Source organism: Pan paniscus, chromosome 4 (genome assembly GCF_029289425.2).
Source record: "Pan paniscus chromosome 4, NHGRI_mPanPan1-v2.0_pri, whole genome shotgun sequence".
Taxonomy (NCBI): domain Eukaryota; kingdom Metazoa; phylum Chordata; class Mammalia; order Primates; family Hominidae; genus Pan; species Pan paniscus.
Window position 1 is genome coordinate 155,488,689 of NC_073253.2, and position 22,946 is coordinate 155,511,634.

Below are 22,946 nucleotides of genomic sequence, written 5' to 3' on the forward strand. Positions count from 1 at the left end.
TTCTAAACAAACAATTGATTGTTTCTAATTTTTTGCTAGTGTCCAATAATCAGGAATTGGGTGGAGAAGAATGATATGGAAAAATGTATATGGGAAATAGACAAAGTGTTTTACGACAAGGTATTTTCCTTTTCATTTATTTTTTTTTTTGAGATGGAGTTTTGCTCTTGTTGCCCAAGCTGGAGCGCAATGGTGCAATCTCGGCTCACTGCAACCTCCATCTTCCGGGTTCAAGCGATTCTCCTGCCTCGGCCTCCTCAGTAGCTGGGATTACAGGCACTCATCACCATACCCAGCTAATTTTTGTAGTTTTAGTAGAGACAGGGTTTCTCCACGTTGGCCAGGCTGGTCTCAAACTCCTGATCTCAAGTGAGCCACCTGCCTCAGCCTCCCAAAGTGCTGGGATTACAGGCGTAAGCCACTGCACTCGGCCGGTATTTTCCATTTTTACAAAAAAAAAAAAAAATCCAAAATAAAAATGTATTGTGATGACACGCACAGAAAAGGACAGACACCAAAAATGTCAACAGAGATTGTTTCCAAGTGGTAGGATTGTGAGGGGAATTTTACTTTCTTCTGTTTGCTTGTATTCATTTTTGCCATTTCTTAAACAAATCCTCTGTGTGTCTGTGTGTATGTGTAATAACTCAAAAAGAAAAAGAGAAAACAGCAGAGTCGCAGTGTCACCTCTTTCTGCCAGGTGCTCAGATATACTAGAGAACTGCTGGCTGCACTCCCTTTACCCGAGGGACTGTGTGATTTAGGAAGACAAAGAAGAAGTCAATGACAAGGGCACAGGGCCAGCTCCAAGTCTTAAATGTCCTCCCCTCCCTTAGACAGCACAGGCTTCCCCAGCCAACCAGGGTGCCCAGCCAAGTCCCTTGCCCATCTCATGATGTGGAGGCCCTGGAGATTGATGGGGTACACCCACACCCATTTTCTCCCTGGGACACCTGGGTGGCAGGTGGGGCAGGGATTGCTGTCGTGATTTTGCAGAGGAAAGGAAGCCTTCAAAGGTAATTTGCTTCTGCCACAGAGAAGGTGCACTGAGACCATGTCTTGACTGGGTATCGTGCACACACTGAGCATTCTGGTATTCTAAGACCTAAAAGACTCAAGTGACAACACCAAGTTCTGGTTCAGTTTTGTCACCAGATTCCTCGAGAATACGGGTGAAGCACTGCAGTCAGTTTCAAAGCTAGACACTATCTTGAGTGGCAGCCCATCTTGTCCCCCAACCTCATTTGCAGTTTTCAATTCTTCCCAGTCCATCTTCCATCCTCTGTATACAGCTTCTAAGACAGCTTGAATCACCTCTGCAGGTTAGACTGCAGGAAATTTCTCCTTATTTTATGAACCCCCACACCTTCATCTCCAGGGGGTCATGAGGGCAGACTGCTTCAGGTCTCACTTGAAGACCGCAAACATAAGATAGCCCTGCCATTAGAGGAGGAAAGAGCTTGTCAAAGCCAGCATTTGAGCTTGAAAGGCCTGAATGACACATTCCTGTAACTAAGCCGGGCAGACACATCCCACTGCCAGAGTTTGGAACACTTTCTTTTTGGTAGATCTGGGGGCATCTTGTGATTTGGGGGGAACTTCCCCTTGAAGGATGCAGAAATCCAAAAGGAGGGGAAGGGAATGGAAAAACCAAGCGGAGGATGACGTACCCAAATCCATGAGCCCTTTGTTGAGTATGGACCTTGGTCACTACTTTTTTTTTTTTTTTTAAGAGGAAATCTCGCTCTGTCACCAGGCTGGAATGCAGTGGCGCAATATCAGCTCACTGCAACGTCCACCTCCCGGGTTCAAGCGATGCTCCTGCCTCAGCTTCGTGAGTAGCCGGGACTACAGGTGCACATTACCACGCCCGGCTAATTTTTTTGTATTTTTAGTAGAGACGGGGTTTCACCTTGTTGGCCAGGATGGTCTGGATCTCTTGACCTCGTGATCCGCCTATCTCGGCCTCCCAAAGTGCTGGGATTACAGGCATGAGCCACCGTGCCTGGCCAGGTCACTGATTTCTATAAGGAGACAGATGTTCAGCCTTGAAGTGGGGAAATTTGAGGAATTTAGGGGAAGGAGTGAGAAAAAAATACTGATGTTGAAAGAGAGAAATAAAAGGGTGTGCAAGCTTCAGAAGTCACTAAAAAAATGATGCAGTTTTGACACAGGGGCTGAGGATGAAGCTGGGATGAATTTCTACCACTACCCAGCTGTCAGAGTTCGGCAAGCGGGGGGGCCCTGAGGTGTCCTTTTCCCTGGCAAGTTAGGGACAGGCAATGGCAGAAGCCAAATCACTTCGAGGGGACAGGCACCACACACAGGTGAGGCCCAGGCATGGCCACTCACCAGGGCCAAATAAAGGCGACCTTGGCCTAGTCATCAGCCCTTTCCAATGCCCACAGCAAGGCCCACGTCCATAGCGGCTGGCTTCTCAGGATGGTTTAGAGAGAGCACATCCGTTGGAGAGCGCCAGAAAACAAACTAAAACACAAGAGCCTATAGTGTCATGGATGACAGAACCTCAATTTTCCCCTGCTTTATATTTCCACTTTGTGTTAAATTGGATATTTTTAAAATGAATTTACGTTCAAGCTTTGATACAATCCGCGGTTTCATCTCAGACACTTATTCCTGTGAGCCTTGCAGTTTCTTGTCTGTAAACTGGGGTTAATCCTAACACTAGGGCCAAAGTGAGGAGTAAATAAGATAATATATGGGAGCATGCTGGCACACTGCCTGAAATCTAGAAAGTGCTCAATAAACAGTAGCTACTAACATTATCATCACTAAACGAAATGTTTGCTGTTCATGTTTTGGAAGATCTTTGCATAGATTCAGTCACAAATCAAACATCTTTTATCTGTCCACTGGTTTAAGAAATGTGGCCGGGAACAGTGGCTCACACCTGTGATCCCAGCACTCTGAGAGGCCAAGGCGGGCGGATCACCTGCGGTCAGGAGTTAGAGACCAGCCTGGCCAACATGGTGAAACCCCGCCTCTACTAAAAATACAAAAGTTAGCTGGGTGTGGTGCGCGCCTGTAATCCTAGCTACTCGGGAGGCAGAGGCAGGGGAATCACTTGAACCCAGGAGGCAGTGGTTGCAGTAAGCCAAAATCATGCCACTGCTCTCCAGCTTAGGTGACAGAGCAAGACTCCGTCTCAAAAAAAAAAAAAAAAAGCGGTCTCACAGAGCTGAAGTCCTCTGAGTGTGCAATGAAGTAAGCTTCAGGAAGAGGGAAAAAATGCATTAGGTGGCTGGTTGCCCTGCAGATCTCAAGTCTGGAGCAGGATGAGAAGACCCCTAAGGTACCACATGACTCCCATCCTGGGAGAAGGTAAACACCCAGTGGACGAGGAGGAGGGAGCCCCTAGCCCCTGGCTCCCTGGAGCCCAGGAAGATAAAGTTACCAGCTCATGTCAAGCAGAGCTTATCAACACGGCTTTGGGAGGGAGATTTTTTTCCCCTAAGAACTCCAGAAATCCCTGTATTCAGAAAGTCTTCTACACACTCAAGAAGCCTTAAGTCACAGTGGTGTGTGTCTTTGCTTACTAACATAACTATTTCCTTCTAATTGGAGAGTGAAGACTATGTGTAAAATGGGCATAAATCAAAAGGAGACGAGTGCAAGTTCTATCTACTTTGCTGCTCAGAAAATTCAGGAAGAAAAACAGGACCTCCTGTTAGAAGTCTGGGAGGAATTATCTACATTTCTGTTATCTGGGCGCAACCTGCAGTTATTTTCCTAAGATCCTTAAGCTGTACTTTGGTCCAGGCCAGTAAATCTGCCCTTGCAGGTAATTGCTTTTCTAACTTCCTGCCCCATGTTACCTGACAGGAGAACATGCAGGTCTGTAGGAAGCTGGGGTGGCATCCTCCATCAACCAGATCCTGTGCTGGGCACCACAGTCAATGCTGTGCCCACACACACAAAGACTGTCCTGGCAGATGCCGAAGACGAGATGAAGGATTCCCAGGAAGCGTCCCTGCACACAAGCATTCATTCAACATTTCCCAGAAGAGTCCATTTGGGGCTGTCTCACTCTTTTGTGCACTCCCAATGCCTGTGCCTGCATCAGGTGAGGTGGGGGACACCCTGAGGTCCCTCTCTGACTCAGACACTGGTCTGGGAATGCCAAGGTAACAAGGCACACCTCATACCTCCAAGGAGCTCACAGTCTAGTGGGTAGGACAAGTCACTATGCAGGGTGACAAAGACGGTCAAAGAAGCAAGGATGAGGGTGGGGCCAGGACACATGACAAAGGAGAGGCTTAAGGGACAAGGAACGTGGCCCTGAAGCTGCGTACCATCCAATGCTCTCGTTCCATCATGTGTAACCAGCACTCACCAAAATCTGTTAGTTCTTGGATTCAACACCCTATTAATTTTAAACTTAGGTGGATGCATCTTTCAAGAAAAAAACAAATGGCCCCGAGTTTTAATCTGGACAGACCTGGCACAGACTTGGTTACCAGAAAAACATCACTAGCAGCCTCCTCACTGGTGACGCCAGCCTGGTGACAATCTACTCCTCCTTTTGGTTCAGGGAAGAAGGTCAAAGGGCACACATGTAGCAGGCAAGAAACCCCACATCCCTGTACTGGCTGGCACTCCCACCCCCAGCAGAAAGGTCAGAGGAGAGGAGCTAAGGGAGCGGGGTCCTAGGTGGGCTTCTGCAGATGCAGCAGGGACAGGAAGAAGGATCCAAGGAGGAATTTAAGGGCTGAGCATGGGATAAAGGTGGCCTACAGGAAGGAGAGGGAGAGATTTCTCCAGAGCAATTTGGGCTGGAGGAGGGTTCAACTCCCCACATTCACCCATCGGGATGCCAGGCTGCTTAGAGGGTCTTACCAATGGGGTCTCACTCCTGGGTCCCAGCCCTCAGTAGATACATGACTTTTGGTGAACTAGTCCCTTTCCTGACTTCAACACCATCATAGGACCAATGGTCCAAGTGGCTAACAGTGCCTTTCTTACAAGGATTACCCATCACATCTGTGGACCCCTTGGAGGGTGGTCACAAACCCTAAGCCTTACTCTGAGCAGCACTATGTGAACGGGCCATCATTGTCTTGCAGCAACCCTAAGTGGAGAGGTGCAATGCCTGCCAAGTACCCACCATGCACCTCACACTGTTCTTAAGTTATCTCACTTAATCTTAACATTGCTGTAAAACATTTCTCCCAGCTTACAGAAGAGGAAAGCGAAGACTGACTTATTCATTCTCCTTGTCATTCCATACACATTGGGAAGCTGTGTTCATGGCACTGAGGCCCCCGCAAGGAAGAAGACAGACACAGGCCTCTTCTCGTGTAGCATGTATTCTAGTATGGGAAGAAAGGCAGCAAACAAACGAAAAATAACTTCAGGCCAGGCACGGTGGCTCACGCCTGTAATCCCGGGACTTTGGGAGGCCGAGGCTGGCGGATAACAAGGTCAGGGGTTCTTCGAGACCAGCCTGACCAACAGGTGAAACCCCGTCTCTACTAAAAATACAAAAATTAGCAGGGTGTGGTGGCACATGCCTGTAATCCCAGCTACTCAGGAGGCTGAGGCAGGAGAATGGTGTGAACCCGGGAGGCGGAGGTTGCACTGAGCTGACAGTGCCACTGCACTCTAGCCTGTGCGACAGAGTGAGACTCCATCTCAAAGAAACCAACCAAACAAACAAAAAAACAGAAAAACACTTCAGATCCTGGTAAATGCTAGAAAGAAAAAGCAAGGTGATTTAATAGAGTGACATGGAGAGGCAGCAATAGATTAAGGGAGACAAGCAACCATGTGAGAGACTGAGAAACACAGAATCCAAATAGAGGAAAGAGCCAGTGCAAAGGCCCTGAGACATGAACAAGCTTGACTTGTTCCAGGAACAGAAAGGAGGTCAGTGTGGCTTAAGAGCAATGGCATGGAGGGTAGGGAAGGGGTAGGAGACAAGGTCAGAGAGCAGGCCAGAGCCAGGCTATGCTGGGTATTCCACGCAGTGGTAAGGACTGGGAATTTTAAGTGCAGTGAGATGACATTGGAGGTCTTTAAGCAGAGAATGACACAATCTAAATTCTGGCTATTCTGGGAAGAATGGATGATAGGGGCCAGATTTAGAGAGGTTAAATGAGCAGATCAGGGTTTCACTTCCATCACTAGCGTGCATGCAGTACCAAGACTTGTTTCCATGGTGTCAAGTTTTTGATACCCTGTAGTATGATGCCAGACTGGAATCTCATATTTGACAAAGTGGGGCTCCCAACGTCTCAGTGACCTCAACTTCGCCTCCTGTGTCGGTCAGGTGAGGATAACTGCTTGTGGTTGTATGGAAACAGTTACACAGCATATATGTAAACATGCTTTGTATTCATCAGGCAACATTCAACTAAGAGTGTCTACTGTGTGCCAGGCACTTGTAAAGTTGTTCTACAGTGTTAGAAACATATTATCAGAGTAGACATTTGAGAAAAACAATTACCCTGTCTGAGAAAAACAAAATGCCAGCCCTCATTCCTCAAGAAAGGCGAGGCTAGTATGGCTACTAGGTTCCCCTATTCTTCACTCTTCTTGCCAAACTCCATGAAGCCAAATTTTTGAAGAAGCATTTTCTTCTTTGAAGTGGGAGAGGAAATAAAGTAAAGGAGAACAATAGCAGTATTTTGAGGAGGTGGGACATTATAACCAAAGGAACTTGGGATTTGTCCTAATAAGGCCAGCTTTAAGTCAAGGTTGACCTTGGCCATCAGTCCTTGGGTGAGCTTTCTATTTCTAACCTGCAAAACTGGGACAAACTCATCGTCTCTCCGAGGTGGGCAGCCCAACAGTAAACTCATATGGCACTATGACATGGCTATAGCAGTTCATGGAGCCTTTCTTGCTTCTTTGAGCAGCTGAAGGAACATTTAGGACATCCTCCCTTATGTATAAAAGGTTGGGCATTCTCAGGTAACTAAAAAATGGCATTTATTGCTCTTAGAAATCCTTCCCTCTAGAAAGGGGCAAATCAGGTAGAAGTCGTTCCTCCTAAGCTATGAGCAGAAATGACAACCACTTGAGTCTATGATAAAAAAGGAAGCCCAATTTCCACGGCAGTCCTCACTGGCTCCATTCAGCTACCTCCTCCAGAAAAGGGCCAGGACCATACCCCTACCACTTTCCTTACTTTTCAACTGAACCAACAAGACCTGGATTTCTTCTTGTCCAGATGCCTAGAATGTGCCACACGTTGGCCACTCTGTTCTGGGAAGAAGACCAAGGGAACAGATGAAAGCCACAGCCTTGCCAAGCAACGCAGGACAAAGACAGGTCAGCAGGTACAGAAAGAAAAGAAAAAGGCATTAATTGGACACGAAGACAGCTACTCAATGAGGTAAAAACACTGAGTAGCTGGTGACCCTTTAAGCAGATCTCCTCCAGACACTCGGAGCAAATGCACTGACTGAAACCTGTGTGGGGGCTCAGGTACTGCACTAGAAAGACCTTTTCCTCCCTGTATTGGGCGCAGTAGTGTCCCCCCAAATGTCATGTTAATCTGGAACTTCAGAATGTGGCCTTACTTGCAAATGGAGTCTTTTCAGATGTCATTAAATTATGATGACATCACATTGGATTAGGGTGGGTTCTACTCCAATGATCGGGTATCCTTGTAAGAAGAGAAAACAGACAGACAGATAGAACCATGTGACAGTGGAGGCAGAGACTGGAATGATGTACCTACAAGCCGAGGAATGCCAAGGATGACCAAGCACCAGCAAATTTAAGAAGGAAGAAGGAAAGATCCTTCTCTAGAGCCTTTTGAGAGTCATGGCCCTGCTAACACCTTGATCTGGGATCTTCAGCTTCCACAGCTGAAATAAATTTCTGTTGCTTTAAGCCCTCCAGTTTGTGTGGTCCTTTGTAACGGCAGCCCTAGGAAACCAATCCATTCACTACTTCACACCTGTTCCCCAAGCCACCCCTTGCCAATCTCAGCCCAGGGACTGGAGGCAAGACACACAGGCCATGCCTCCAGCCCACCTGGACTCTTCCACCTTCCCAATGCCCCTCAGCCCTTCTCTCCTTGAGGGGAGGGGTGTGCAGGGATCACATTTCAGCTGCTCCCACCCACCTTCTGCCACAGGAGGCAAACCGGCAGGGGAGTTTTTGTTTTCTTCCCTCAGCCTCCCTGTTTTGCAGCCTCTTTCAATTATACAGGTGTTCCTTAAATTTCATTTGGTCCCATTCTAGAGATACACATAGATACATGTATTTGGCCATAACCATGTATTCCCTGTACTACCACTTATCTTTATATAGAGTCACTACTTTTACTTGAATTTGTTTTAAAATAAACTGCGACATCATTATTACAATAAATGGAAAATCGCAAATGCAGAGCTTGCTAGATATATACACATTCTTAAATTACACATTAGAATGAATACACAATATTTTTTAAAGACCCCTTCACGTACGGTTTAAAATAACCTAGGGTGGCAATACTATACGAAACACTGCCTTAGAGGTACAGTGGCTGTCTCTGACTAGTTGGCCCAGAGTTCTGAGCTCCTTATCAGAAAAACCAACTTCAATCTCTCCCATCTCCAGTCTCTAACCCCCGCCCCACAATTCCGCTCAGACACTCCGGGAAAAGGTAAAGGGTAAGAGGAAAAAAAGGCACCCGGGAGTTCTGAGTTCCCACGCAGGCGACCTGAGAACACGAAGTCGAGACCGAAGGAGACTGTACCCAGTCTTGAGAGTGACAAGGGCAGGGAGGGACTGACCTTCTCGCGCAGGGTGCAGTGGACGTCCGAGGCGACGCGCCCTTCCCACCACGGCTCATCCATCATCGCGTACGCAGCGCCGCTATCCGAGGCTACCCGGCTCTCAGGGCGCACCCTGCGTGGACACGGGCAACTTCAGCGGCCAGAGCGTACCCCGGGCTCCGACCCCCGGTGTCCCTATCCTCCCTCGCCCCTGGCCCCGGGCCCCGGCGGGCGCCCCCTCCTGCGCCGCTCAGAGGAGCTGGCGGTCGCCTCTGGTCCGCGGAAGGCTGCGGTGCCCCCTCCCCTCTGCTCGCCGGACACGGGGCGATATGGAGCTGTGCAACAACTTGCAGAATTTTTATCTTCCCTTTTGCAAAAGTTGCAGAGAAAGTTGTCAACTCCGCTAGCTCGCTCGAGGCTGGGGCTCTGGCGGCGGCCACAGGCTCGCCGTCCCCAACTCCTCCCCCGCCGCCCAGCCTTTGTCCTGCTCCCACATCCTGCCCTCGAGCCGGGGCGAAACTCACGCATCCTCTCTGGGCGTGGGGGGCTGCGAGCGCCGGGCCCCTCCCAGTGCCGAGCCAGCCGTGCCCTCTGGTGCCTGCCGGCGGTTGGACCCTCGTCCGAGGCGCTCCGCACTCCCGACGGCCGCCTCCGCAGCCCGACTAGCCCCGGCCGTCGCCGCGCCCCTGCGTGCGCTCGGGTCCCGCCGCGGCTCGCAGGCTCCCGGCCGCCGGGGGCCTCCCTCCCTCGCTGGGGGAATTGGGGGCCGGGCCTCGCGCATGCGCTGCCGGCGCCCCCGCGCCCCGCGGGGCGGGGGGCTGGGAATTGGAGCCTTTCTTTGCCAGCTCTGGCTCCGCTTCCTGCCCGCCCTCCTCCCTCGCTTCGGCGGAAAGCTTCTCTCTCACCTTCGCTGAGGCTAGTGGTAGCCTTCTGGGCACCCCTCCGGCTTGCGCAGGGAGCAAAGGGACCGCGGCGCCACCTGCGCGCACCACGCGTGAAACGTGCGGACAGGACGCCCCCAGAAAGTTCTGCCTTCCGTGCGCACTGCTCTAGCCATCCTTACGTCGGTTCCACCTGTTTTTCTTTCTCTCTCTCTTTTTTTTTTCCTGTTTTTGTTTTTTGTTTGTTCTCCTCTTCTTTGAAACCTGCCCTGCCATGGGGAGGTAGATTTCCAAACGGACAATTCCAGTGAAAGCTGCAGAAAAACCACCCTTGTTCACCCACGAGTCCCTAATTCTAAAGGAGCCTAAGTCACTGGTATTATTGTGCTCCTGCAGAATATTTCTCTACGCCTCACATTGGAGGAAAACCAGTCTTTTTTGCCGGGTCCGGTGGATGGAAAACATTGTCTTTTTAATTCAATTGCTTGCTTTTGGAAAGTCATTCTTTTGAGTCAGCCCATCTGATGGCATAGCATTGGGCTATCCTTCTTGGCTGATTGATTTTTGTGATAGTTTTGGAGATTCACAAATTTGGAATCAAATCCACTTACCAACTGGGTGATTTTTGTCAAGTTCCTCAAACTCAGAGCCTCGTGTGTAAAATGGAAATAAAAGTTAAACCAACCTGCTGAAAATTAAAGGAGATAATGCGTGTAAAGGGATAATCACTACACCAGGTATTAAGTGAACACTCAGTAAACAACTGTGACTGAAGAGCCTTTAGTTTCTGACTGCTTTCCTGCACATAAAGACACACCTGGGGAAAAAAAAAGTTAAATCAGCTTTGATAAGCTTCAATTGGACCTTGAAGAGCAGTTTTAATGTAAAACAAACAAAAAGAACCATTTTAAAAGTGTAAGATACCTAAAAATAAACTGAATAAATGTGCAGGCTCTTAATGAAGACATTACAAAGGTTGAAACATAATAAAGAAGGCTTGAAGGAATAGAGGCACAAACACCAACTTAACCCAAATTACTCTATTTAATAAAATTTTAATGGTTGTGGGTAGATTGGAGGAGGGGGCACTTAACATGTTTTCTAACATTCAAATGGGAGAATATCTGCGAGAAAAGCTAAGAAATTTATATTTTAAAAATGGGGGGATGGCGGGGCGCGGTGGCTCACGCCTGTAATCCCAACACTTTGGGAGGCTAAGGGCAGGCAGATCACCTGAGGTCAGGAGTTTGAGACCAAACTGGCTAACATGGTGAAACCCTGTTTCTACTAAAAATACAAAAAATTAGCCGAGTGTGGTGGTGCACGCCTGTAATCCCAGCTACTTGGTAGGCTGAGGCCAGAGAATCACTTGCATCGGGGAGGCAGAGGTTGCAGTGAGCCGAGATCGTGCCACTGCACTCCAGCTTGGGCAACAAGAGCGAAACTCCGTCTCAACAAACAAACGAACAAAAAAACTGGGGGGACAGACCTGTATTATCAAATCTTAAAGCATATTGCAACACTATAGTTAAAACAGTGTAGTGTTCACACAAGAATGGATGGATTAAGCATCAGTGGAATAACTGAAAGTCTAGGAAAATTTAATATATTTAAAAATTCACTGTATGATAAATGTGGCATTTCACTTTGTTGGGACAAGTATAAATGGCTAAATTATTTAATAAGTTAGGTTGGGGGAAAAAAGTAAAACTAAGGACTTGTTTAAATATCACCAAAATAAATATAAGAACTCAGAGAACTACAAACAAGCAAATCATAAGAGGATAAGAAGAAAACATACACGAATTATACGGAGGGGAAGGCCTAGATACTAAGACATGGGAAGAAACCAAAGGCAAGGTGAGTAGACAAATTTGAATAAATATGCAGGATCTAGATACATCAATTATCATTGCCAAAAAGGCAAACGACAAATTTGAGAAAATATTTTTAACAAATGTGACAAAAGGTTGATGCTACTTTCTAGACCTCTGATAAATCGGTATGTAAAACATTAACACCCTACGTGCAGAAATGGATGCAAGACATGAGTAGGTATGCCGTCAGAGAAGGAATTCATATGGATAGATGTTATTTTTAAAATGCTCATACTCCCTAGCATGCAAATTAAAAGCTTTTTTTAAAAAAATAGTGGGGTACTTTTTTGTTAAGGAATTTTGGTAAATACGCAGTGTTGTTGGGAATATAAATTAATACCATCTTTCTGAAAGACAACATAAATCAAAACATTTTAAACTGTATTATTTGATCCAACTCTTCCACCTGTAGAAATTTATTCTTTTAAAAAAAGCAGATTTATTTCAAAGGTGTTTCATCAAAAATGCTTTTTCATCATAGTGAACCATTAGAACAGGGAACTGGTTTAATAATTATTTGTCTCTTAAAAGCATTTTTTAAAGGATGCATAATGAATTGGAGAAAATGTTTATAATTTATTAAATAAAAAGGATAAACTGGGCTGGGCATGGTGGCTCATCCCTGTAATCCTAGCACACTGGGAGGCTGAGGTGGGAGAATTGCATGAGGCCAGGAGTTCAAGACCAGCTTGGGCAACATAGCAAGATCCTGCCCCCGCCCCCCAACACACACACACACACACACACACACACACACACACACACACACTAGCCAGGTGTGGTGGTATACACCTGTAGTCTTAGCTGCTCGGAAAGCTGAAATAGAAGAATCACTTGAGCACCAAAGTTTGAGGCAGCAGTGAGCCGTGATTGTGCCACTGCACTCCAGCCTGGGCAACAGAGCGAGACACTGCCTCTGAAAACAAAAACAAAAACAAGAGAAAGAATAAGCTGTCTTTAAGGGGATGAATAAAAACAAAAAAAGGTTAGAGTACGATCCCAGTTAAACTACATTCATGCACACACATATATGCAAAAATATTAACTGTGTAATCAGAGTGGTAGGATTACGGTAAATTTTAATTTACCTTTTTTCCTAATATTTCTGTATTTTCTAAATTTTCAACAAGAAATATGCATTATTTCATAACCAGAAAAAAAGAGTGAATGTTACTTTAAAATAATCACATGACATATCAATATGTACTAGAGGGTTCTTCCATTCAACAACAATGAACAGCATTGTTGTTTTGTTTTGTTTTTCATAGCAGTATTATTTATTTCCCAGTCTTTCTATGCTGGGTACATTGAAAGAAGATAGGCCTTTATTATTCACTAATATGTACTGCCCTTTTCCTAAACTTCAGCTATCAATTATCAGGAGTTTGGATAACTAAGAGGGAAAGCAGAAGCTTTGGGCTTTTCTCCAGGGGCTATTTCAGTAGGATTCTAAGCATACTCATTCCACACCCCTTTGTGTATCATTCTCCAGAGTCCCTCATTTTCTCAGTATTTCTGAAGAGTAAATATACATTGCACCAATAAACAGATGGTTTTGTGCTGAGTCACTGTCCACAGGTGCCCTTAGCAGAGAAGGCTTCCTGTGCCGGGCAGCAGGAAGTACCAATGCAACTGGAATCACTTCTCCCATCCACCCCCAACCAAGACAAGAAGAAGCATTCATTAAGCCATTCAAAAACTAAACTTTCATTAAGTGCTTACCATGAGTCAGTTACCATCCCTCCACCCTCAACCTCTGAAGCTCACAGGTGGGGAACAACAGATTTAGAGCAAGTGCATTCTACTTATCTTCAGCTTTCTTATATATCCCTAAAAAAAAAAATCTGCCCTTTTCAATCTTCCTTAGAGGACAAATTGATCTAATATTTTCACTGTGATATTATCAACTGCCCAGTTTGCACTGAACTTTCCTTTTGCTTTTCATATGATACAAACTCTCAAACATGGAAAAATGTACACGTTCTCCCTCTGGTCCCAGGCCTTGTTCTCCTCCTCCCCAATGATAACCAGAGTCTTATGTTTCCTTCGGAAGTGATTTATGCATTCACCAATGTAGACATTCATGCCTTTTTCTCCTTTTACATGAAAGGTAGCATACTCTACACATCCTTGTGTGCCTTACTGTTTTCTGTTTTGTTGTTTCATGGCAGTGCCCAAAGAACTGCATGGCATCCCTTAGTTCCATAGTATGGATCCATCATGATGTATGGACATTTAGCCTGGGAATGTCCATACATTTCTAGCCTTCTGCTTCCATATAACCACATTGCAGTGAATATTTGCTTCCATGTAACCATACTGCAGTGAATATCCTGACAGGGTCAAGCATATAAATTCCTCAAATACTCAGCAGTCCAGGGGAAGTTGAGGCATATACTTTGAGTAGTGTTTCCTCATGGTGTTAATGGTTGGCACTGCTCCATTCAGGACCAAAAGCATGAAGCCTGGCTCAGTTTATAGAGACAGACGGAAGACATCTGCCTTATTATCACTTTGATCTTTAACCAAAAACCAATCAAATGCCTTTAAACGATTTTCAGTCATGTGCTCTACTTAGTCAAGAGAACATTTGCCAAATCCTTTATGATCCTTGACTACAAGTTCTTGAGATATGAGTCGGCAGACTAGGTCTGAGAACAAGGCAGGAAGAATAAAAAAGCAGCATTTTGCAAACAGAACTCAAAGCCTAGGACATTCATAAAGCTGGTCCACATTACTTTTTTAAATTTAAAAAGGCACAGAAGGAATAAGTGAAAAATAAACCTCCCTCTCACCCAGGGCCAGCTCCATCCATATAGAAAATTTTATCGTTGAACCTGTGTTTTGTAAATGAAGTCCTTCAGGACAGTGAAGCATGCAGGGAGCAGAGGAGACACTTGATAAGTGTCTGCTGTTCCGTTCTCTCTGTTTGCATGTACTATATCCCATGCCTCATGAGCATAGAATTCCAGTGGACCTGCGATGCATGGAGTTTGGTGACATTCAAAGGGAGCAGAAGGTCAGTGGATCATGTGTACCAGTGGGCATGGGGCGGGGGGAGTACCTGAGAGGCTGTGCTTTCTATTTGAACGAGAACTTGCTTTGGAACACGGAAAGAAGGTGTTATCAGTTTCTGGGGCTGCCATAACAAAGTACAACAATGGGATGGCTTGAAACAAGAGAACTTTCCTCTCTCACGATTCTGAGTACTAGAAGTCCCAAATCAGGGCATCAGTAGGGCCACACTCCCTCTGAAAACTCTAAGGAAAATTTCTTTTTTCCTCTTCCTGGTTTTTGGGGGTGGCCAGGTATTACAACTGGAGTCCCTTGTTCTTCCTTGGCTTGTAGCTACAGCACTCCAGACCCTGCCTGTGTCTTCACACGGGCTTCTTCTCTTTCTCTTCACGTAGTCTTCTTTTTCTTCTTCTTTTTTTGTTTTTTTTTTTGAGATGGAGTCTCACTCTGTTGCCAGGCTGGAGTGCAGTAGCACAATCTCGGCTCACTGCAACCTCTGCCTCCAGGGTTCAAGCAATTCTCCTGCCTCAGCCTCCCCAGTAGCTGGGATTACAGGCACGCACCACCATGCCTGGCTAATTTTTTTATTTTTAGTAGAGACAGGGTTTCACCATGTTGACCAGGCTGGTGTTGAACTCCTGACCTCAGGTGATCTACCCACCTTGGCCTCCCAAAGTGCTGGAATTACAGGCGTGAGCCACCATGCCGGGCCATGTCTTCTTACAAGGACACCGGTCATATTGGACTAAGGGCCCACCCTACTCAATATGATGTCATCTGAACTAATGACATCTGCAATGAACCTATTTCCTAATAAGGTCACATTGTGAGCTACTGAGGGTTAAGACTTCAACTTATCTTTTGTGGAGGTACACCATTCAATCCATAACAGAAGGCGATAGTATTCTAGGAAACATGAATGACCGGGGAACCCTATCATATGCTTTCTTAGGGGTGTTGTGTCCCTGTGTTAGGCAACCATGTATTATGACATAAATAGAAAGGGAAAAATGGGGCAACCCATAGTTCCTCTTCCTTCAGCTCTTCCTTACTCATTGGTATTATGCCTAAGGTAGAGAGTGTTGATTGGATGTGCATGTATCAAGAGTGAAATAAAAATAGTTAACTTAATTTTGTGGAGTGTTTTCACCATTACGGAAAGAATGAAATATATATGCGTGTTCAGGCTACAAAATAGAATTTGTGTAATTTCAGTGATTTTGCATGTGAGCTGTGTTCTTATTTTTGCATTTAAAACTGGCATTGCATAATATAAATGATAAAAACTCTTGCTAATACTTTGCATTTTGAATTTTTCTTTGCTGAAAATGACATTAAATAGCATATTTTAAAAATATCTCAATAAAAAATTTTTAAAAAGAACTCACAACGAGTTGAGAGAGGGCTCCATAAACTGTCCAAAAACTATCTCACACTGCTCCCACTCTGTCCCACCTGACTGCCATCCCAGAAGAAATTCATTTATGTTTCCTTCCAAAGATATTCTCTCTTTCTCTTTTGTTTTAAGAGATGGAGTTTTTCTCTGTCATCCAGGCTGGAGTGCAGTGGTATGATCATAGCTCACTGCGGCCTAGAACTCCTGGGTTCAACAAGGAATCCTCCTGCCTCAGCCTTCTGAGTAGCTGGGACTACAAGCAAGGGTCACCTCGCCCAGCCCATGTTGTTTTTAACCTGAAGTCACCCATCCCCTTTGTGAGCAATCCATGTGGCAAAGTTTTCCCCCTTGCTAGTAATGTATTTTTGTGGATAAATATGAGAAAATTTATCATTTGTGGCATGCTTAGTGTATGCCAGCACTGTGACACATGTCCAAGCAATCACTGAGAGCAGGCTTCCCTACTTCCCAAATAATTATCCATTGCCTTTCTTTCTGTTCTCCCACACCTGCATCTGTCTACCCCACACACTTCAGGTTCCTCGAAGACAAGACCTGTATCTTTTCCGTATTTGTATCCCCAACATCTAGCCCAGTGCCTGCAGCAAAGGACGTCGTCAATATAGGTTTACTGAAATAATAAACAACAGGTCAGGCACAGTGACTCAAGTCTGGAATCCCAGTACGTTGGGAGGCTGAGGTGGGAGGATCACCTGAGTCCAGTAGCTTAAGACGAGCCTAGGAAACATAGTGAGACCGTTTCTACAGTTTTTTTTTGTTTTTTAATTTAGCCAGGTGTGGTGGTGTGCGAGCCTGTTAGTGCCAGCTACTTGGGAGGTGGAGGTGGGGAGATCGTGGCTGCAGTAAGCCCCGATCTCTCCACTGCAGTGCAGCCCAAGCAACAGAGCAAGACCCTGTCTCAATAAATAAATAATAAATAAATAAACAAACGATGGATAACATGGATAGTGGAGCTAACGGGGACCTATGGGAATCACCTGGCCCAGACTTCAGACTGGTCAGGAGTTACTGTCCTCATTTTTCAAATGAGATCTAGAAAGTGTGTGACCCTCTATGGGCCACTTATGCTCTTTGGACCTCCTTGTTCATATTAGTAAAATGAGAAAACTACTCTTTCCTTAAAGGACTGTTGTATGACATGAAGAATCATGAGGTATAAATTGCTCTCTAATATTATTTTGTCATCCATAATAATAACAGAGCAGGCTAGAACCTTCCGATGACATTGCTCTTTGGAGCCTGAAGCAAGCTCTGTGAACACATGGTGAGGCTTGAGTGAGTAGCCTTCCTTCCATGGGCCTCAGTTTCTCCTTCTGTGAAAGGAGGGGGGTGGGATTCGATCCCAGAGGACACAATCTGGGGGGATAAGAGGGTCAGGAAGACAACATAACGAGAAGATGACTTACGGCCTTCCTGGTCTAACTTCCCCCACTCCCCAACCTTTGGAAGAAACTTGGAGGGAGAGAAGTATTCCTCTTTACGAGGAAAAAACAGCCTGAGTTTGACAGTCAATGTCCACACCAGCCACAGTGCCAGGAAGCAGTGTGGAGCGATGAGGACTGTGGTTGACCAGTGGGTGCGTGCTGCATCCAGGGTGGGGAGCCCCTTCTGCATACCCTCAAATTGTGAAAGCTTGGGAATTGGTGCCCACTATTGCCAGATTCTTTGACTTCAAAAGAAAGAGGAAATTGAGATATTTCCTGATTTTAAAATACTGGCTTGACTTTGCCTCTTTCTTTTCTTTTCTTTTTCTTTCTTTCTTCCTTTCTTTCTTTCTTTCTTTCTTTCTTTCTTTCTTTTCTTTCTTTCTTTCTTTCCTTCTTTCTTTCTTTTTCTTTCTTTCTTCCCTCCCTCCCTCCATCCCTTCCTTCCTTCTTTCCTTCCTTCTCTCCTCTCTTTCTCTCCCTCCCTCCCTCTCTCTCTCTTTCTTTCTCTCTCTCTTTCTTTCTTCCCTCCCTCCCTCTGTCCCTTCCTTCCTTCCTTCTTTCCTTCCTTCCTTCCCTCCTCTCTTTCTCTCCCTCCCTCTCTCTCTTTCTTTCTTTCTTTCTCTCTCTCTCTTTCTTTCTTTCTCTCTCTCTCTTTTTTTTCCACCATGTGGGTGACACACCACATCAGCCCTGGCTTGGGAACCCTGGCATAGGTGTGTGATAGGAGCCCTCCAGCCTGACAGGGATTCTGCAGGGAACAATGGGATAAGAGCTTTCCAGACTCCAGGAGGAGGAAATAAAAGGCACCATTAACTTCAACCCCCCTGAGCCTGCCAGCCCTGCTCCTCCAACAGACAATAAACAGGAAGGAGACTGAGACTGGACAGTGAAAGGTGACCAGACAAGCCTGCCGGGGGACCCTCATGCCTAGAAGTTCCTCACTGCCAGCAGCAGGGTGCTGCTTTCCTTGGGCCACCTGGATGCCACAAAGCCACCTTCTATGAGGGGCTTCCATAGCTTCCAGGGCTGCAAAGACCCAAAGTTCAAGAGCCAAGGATTACGGTCGCAGCCGCTCAGCTGAGGGGACTCAGGCTTGGGGTGGAGAAGGGTTGGGAAATCTATGAAAAAATTTCTTGATTACGCAAGTATCATTCTCCTTGTACCACTATTAAAGCACGATTAAAATATTATTAAGATCCTGGCCGGGCGTGGTGGCTCACGCCTGTAATCCCAGCACTTTGGGAGGCAGAGACAGGTAGATCAGTAGTTCAAGACCAGCCTTGCCAACGTGGTGAAACCCTGTCTCCACTAAAAAAATACAACAAAAAAATTAGTTGGGTGTGGAGCCGAGATGGTGCCACTGCACTCCAGCCTGGGCGACAGAGTGAGACTCCGTCTCAAAAAATATATATATTATTAAGATCCTGAACAACACCTCCCCCAACCCTGCCCCCTACCAGCAGGTAACCACTGTGATATTGATGGAATGGTCTTTGGCCAGGCACATAGGCAGTGGGGGTGAAGGAAGGCAGACCAGGTCAGAGCCTACTGTAATAATCCAGCTGAGAGATGGGGCTGGCTTGGGTAGGGGGAAGAGGTGAAGGGAGTGAGGAGGGGCCAGATCCTGAGCATAGTTAGAAACAGGAGCCTATAGGATCTGCTGATGGACTAGATGTGAGGTGTAAGAGAAAGAAATCAGATGACCCCAGGTTTTAGCTCTGAGCACCTAAAGGGTGAAGTTCCCATTTACTTAGATGTGGGAACTTAATCACGTCTCTAAGGACATTTTTGATGTATTGCCCTCTTCCCTCTTTTCCCAACCCAGCCTGCTTCCACCAGCTCAGTATTACAGCTAAGGCTCTAAGACTGCCCCAGACTTCAATGTTGGCTTTGATTTTTTTCTAGTTAATGATCTCAAGCAAGTTAGCTAACCCCAGATTCCTTCTTTCCAAAATGGGGATAATAATAGTACTGCCTTTATGGGGTTATATGAAGGTCAAATGATATGATGCCTGGTATATAAAGGGTGTTGAATAAGTGCGAGCCAAAATTACTGTGTAATCATTAAGTTGTAATTGTATGCATACATAGTTTCCTAGCCTGCTACTTCTAAGCCCAAAATGATCTCACGAGCATTTTTCATGAGATACCTTTAAAAATGTCCCTCGGCTGGGCGCGGTGGCTCACGCCTGTAATCCCAGCACCTTGGGAGGCTGAGGCGGGTGGATCACAAGGTCAGGAGCTTGAGACCAGCCTGGCCAATATGGTGAAACCCCATCTCTACTAAAGCTACAAAAATTAGCCGGGCGTGGTTACACAGCGCACCTGTAGTCCCAGCTACTTGGGAGGCTGAGGCAGAGGAATCGCTTGAAACAGGCAGGCAGACGGGGGGCGCAGTGAGCCGAGATTGCGCTACTGCACTCCAGCCTGGGAGACAGAGCAACACTCCATCTCAAAAAAAATTAAAAAAAAATAAAATAATAAAAATGTCCCTCAAGGCCAGGCGCGGTGGCTCACGACTGTAATCCCAGCCCTTTGGGAGGCTGAGGCGGGTGGATCACAAGGTCAGGAGCTTGAGACCAGCCTGGCCAATATGGTGAAACCCCGTCTTTACTAAAAACATACAAAAATTAGCTGGGTGTGGTGGCAGGTGCCTGTAGTCCCAGGTACTCGGGAGGCCAAGGCAAGAGAATTGCTTGAACCCGGGAGGCGGAGGTTGCAGTGAGCTGAGATCGTGACACTGCACTCCAGCCTGGGCAACAGAGCGAGACTCCATCTCAAAAAGAAAAAAAAAAGTCCCTCAAAAATTTGTTTGTTTGTTTAGAAGCAGTGTCTCACTATGTTGCCCAAGCTGGTCTTGAACTCCTGGCCTCTAGCAAACCTCCCACCTCAGCCTCTTAAGTAGCTGGAAATATGGGTGTGAGCCACCATGCCTGGCTCAAAAATATTTTTACTAGCTACATAATATTCTATCATATAGGCAATTCATTTATTTAACCAGTCTTTCATTTTAGGTATTTTAAATATGACTAAGAGCTATTGGCAACTCATGCTGTTTCTGGCTTTTCTCTGTGCATTGTAAACAACACTGAGATAAAAATCCTAAAAACATCCTTTCTTTATGCTTCTCCAATATCCTGAGGATACACTCCTAGAAGTGAAATTGTTGTGACAAAAGGTGTGACAGTTAATTTTGTGCCCCCACTTGACTGGGCCAGGGGGTGCCCACATAATTAGTTAAACGCTGATCTGGGTATGTCTGTGGGGGTTTCTACAGTCATATTTGAATTGGTGGACTGAGGGAAGCTGACTGCCCTCCCCAGTGTGGTGGGCTTCATCTAGTCAGTTGAAGACCTGAATAAAATAAAAAGGCTGAGTAAAAGAGAATTTCTTTTTCTGTCTGTCTTTGAGTTGGGACATTGATTTTTCCCACCTTTGGACTCAGATTGAAACATTGGCTCTTCTTGGGTTTCAAGCTCACCTGCATTCCGACGGGGACTATCCCCAAGACTCTTCTGGTGCTCAGGCCTGTGGGCTTGGGCTGGAACTACACCCTCAGACCTCATGGGTCTCCAGCTTGCCAACTACAGATCTTGGGACTTGTCAGCCTCCATGAACATATTAATCAATTCCTTATAATCCATCAATCCATTCGTCTTCTACTGGTTCTGGTTCTCTAGAGAAACTTGACTTATACAAAGGGTATGAATAGTTTTAAGACTTCTGAAATAGATTATGAATTGACCTCCAGGAAAGCTATACTAAAACACATCCTCATCAACAATGTTAAAAAGTGGATTCTCACCAAGACTAAGTCATTGTTAAATCTATCTATCTGGCCAGGTGTGGTGGCTCATGCCTGTAATCCCAGCACTTTGGGAGGCCAAGGCAGGCGGATCACCTGAGGTCAGGAGTTCTAGACCAGCCTGGCCAACATAGTGAAACGCTGTCTCTATTAAAAATACAAAAATTAGCCAGGCATGGTGGCGGGCACCTGTAATCCCAGCTACTCATGAGGCTGAGGCAGGAGAATTGCTTGAACCCAGGAGGTGAAAGTTGCAGTGAGCTGAAATCGTGCCATTGTACTCCAGCCTGGGCAACAAGAGCAAAACTCGGTCTCCAAAAAACAAAAACAAAAAGCAAAAACACAAAAACACACACAAAAAACTGTCTATCTATCTATCTATCTATCTATCTATCTATCTATCATCTATCTATCTATCATCTATCTATAATAAATATATATTTAGAATCAGTGTTTCCTCAAATTGATTATGAAATTGAATATATCACTGTAGTTCACATTTCTTTGCTCTCCAGCAAGACTAGTGTTTTCTGAATGTGAATATCTGTCATATGTATTTCTTCTTCTACAAACTGTCCTTTACCAATCTTTCTGTTGGTGTCTTAGAGTTTTGCTAAAGGAAGAATTAGTTATGCATTAAAAGTGAATTTGTTACACACGTTTTTCCTGCTGTCTTTAAATTTTGTGTTGGGCTTTTATGACCTACACTATAGAATACGAGCAGCCAAACCTTTTCTCCCTTTGCAAGGGTATATGCTTCCAAGGTACTTGGTGTGTGTGCTCATGGGAACTGGGTTCCAGGACTGCCTCTGCCCTAGCTTGCTCTGTGGCCGTGGGCAAGTGACATCTCTCAGATCACAGCTTCCCCATCTGTCAGTGGGGGCAGAGGTGGTTAGACCTCTGAGCTTCCTCCTAGCTCTGGCATCCTATGATTTTAGTTCTTGAGCTAGAAATTGGGCATGTTGGCTCTGAGTTAAGAGCTCATTTTAAGAAACAGTTACTGCCTAGTACAGCAGTCTGTTAACTAGTCTCTCCATTTTTGATTGTTCCATGCCCCAATTGTTAATGGGCATTGCTAACACCAGCTTCCCTACAGTGCAGTTTTGAGCAGTCCATAAACCAGATTCCAGCCCCCTCAGCAGTCATTGGTCTCCCTTCCTGCTTGCCCAATCTTATCGCCTGTTGCTCCCTGTCAAAATGAATATTTCTGGTTCCTCAGATATTTTTGCTAATACTATTGCTTTTGCTGGGAATGTTACCACATCCTAAATTTCGTATGGAAAAACTTTACCTAACTGTTAAATCCCAGCTGAGCACCGTCTCCTCCATTAAGCCATTAGTGACTATTGCCTGTTCCAGGGGAATTTGTCACTCTTTTGAACTACAGTATTTTCCACATGCCATGGGTATTATGGTTGTTGATATTTATGTCCTATTTACTGAACAAAAGTATACACATATTTGAGGCAATATAAGCAAGCAAACTGGCAGCCCACACTGTATTTTCAGAATTGGGATTTTTTTAACATAAAAATCCTGATTTTCATCTTCTCTTGAAAGGTCAGAAGATCTAGCTTACATCCTCAAAGACAGGTCAGCAAGCCACAGCCTGTGGGCCAAATCTGACCTGGACTCTGTTTTTAGAAATAAAGTTTGATTGGAACACAGCCCCACCCATTTGTTTATATATTCACAGTGGATGCTTTCCTTTTACTGTGGCAGAGGTGAGTAGTTGAGACAGAGACTCTATGGCCTAGAAAGCCTATTTGCTATCCAGCCCTTTACAGAAAAG

General features: G+C 45.6%; 1 protein-coding gene across 2 annotated transcripts in view; it reads right to left on the bottom strand.

Annotated features, from left to right (window-relative positions):
• The window catches only part of CCNJL (cyclin J like), a 62,252-nt gene extending 51,386 nt beyond the window's left edge, over window positions 1-10,866 (bottom strand). Inside the window, exons 1-2 of one of the 2 annotated variants that reach the window (XM_034960906.3) lie at window positions 9,257-10,866; window positions 8,751-8,865 (exon numbers count right to left, since the gene is read on the bottom strand). In XM_034960906.3, the coding sequence (XP_034816797.1) occupies window positions 8,751-8,865; window positions 9,257-9,513 (372 nt within the window). In that variant the 5' untranslated portion in view covers window positions 9,514-10,866. The remainder of the gene's footprint in view (window positions 1-8,750; window positions 8,866-9,256) is intronic. The other variant, XM_003819004.6, reaches the window with a different exon arrangement.
• Window positions 10,867-22,946: the final 12,080 nt, after the last annotated feature.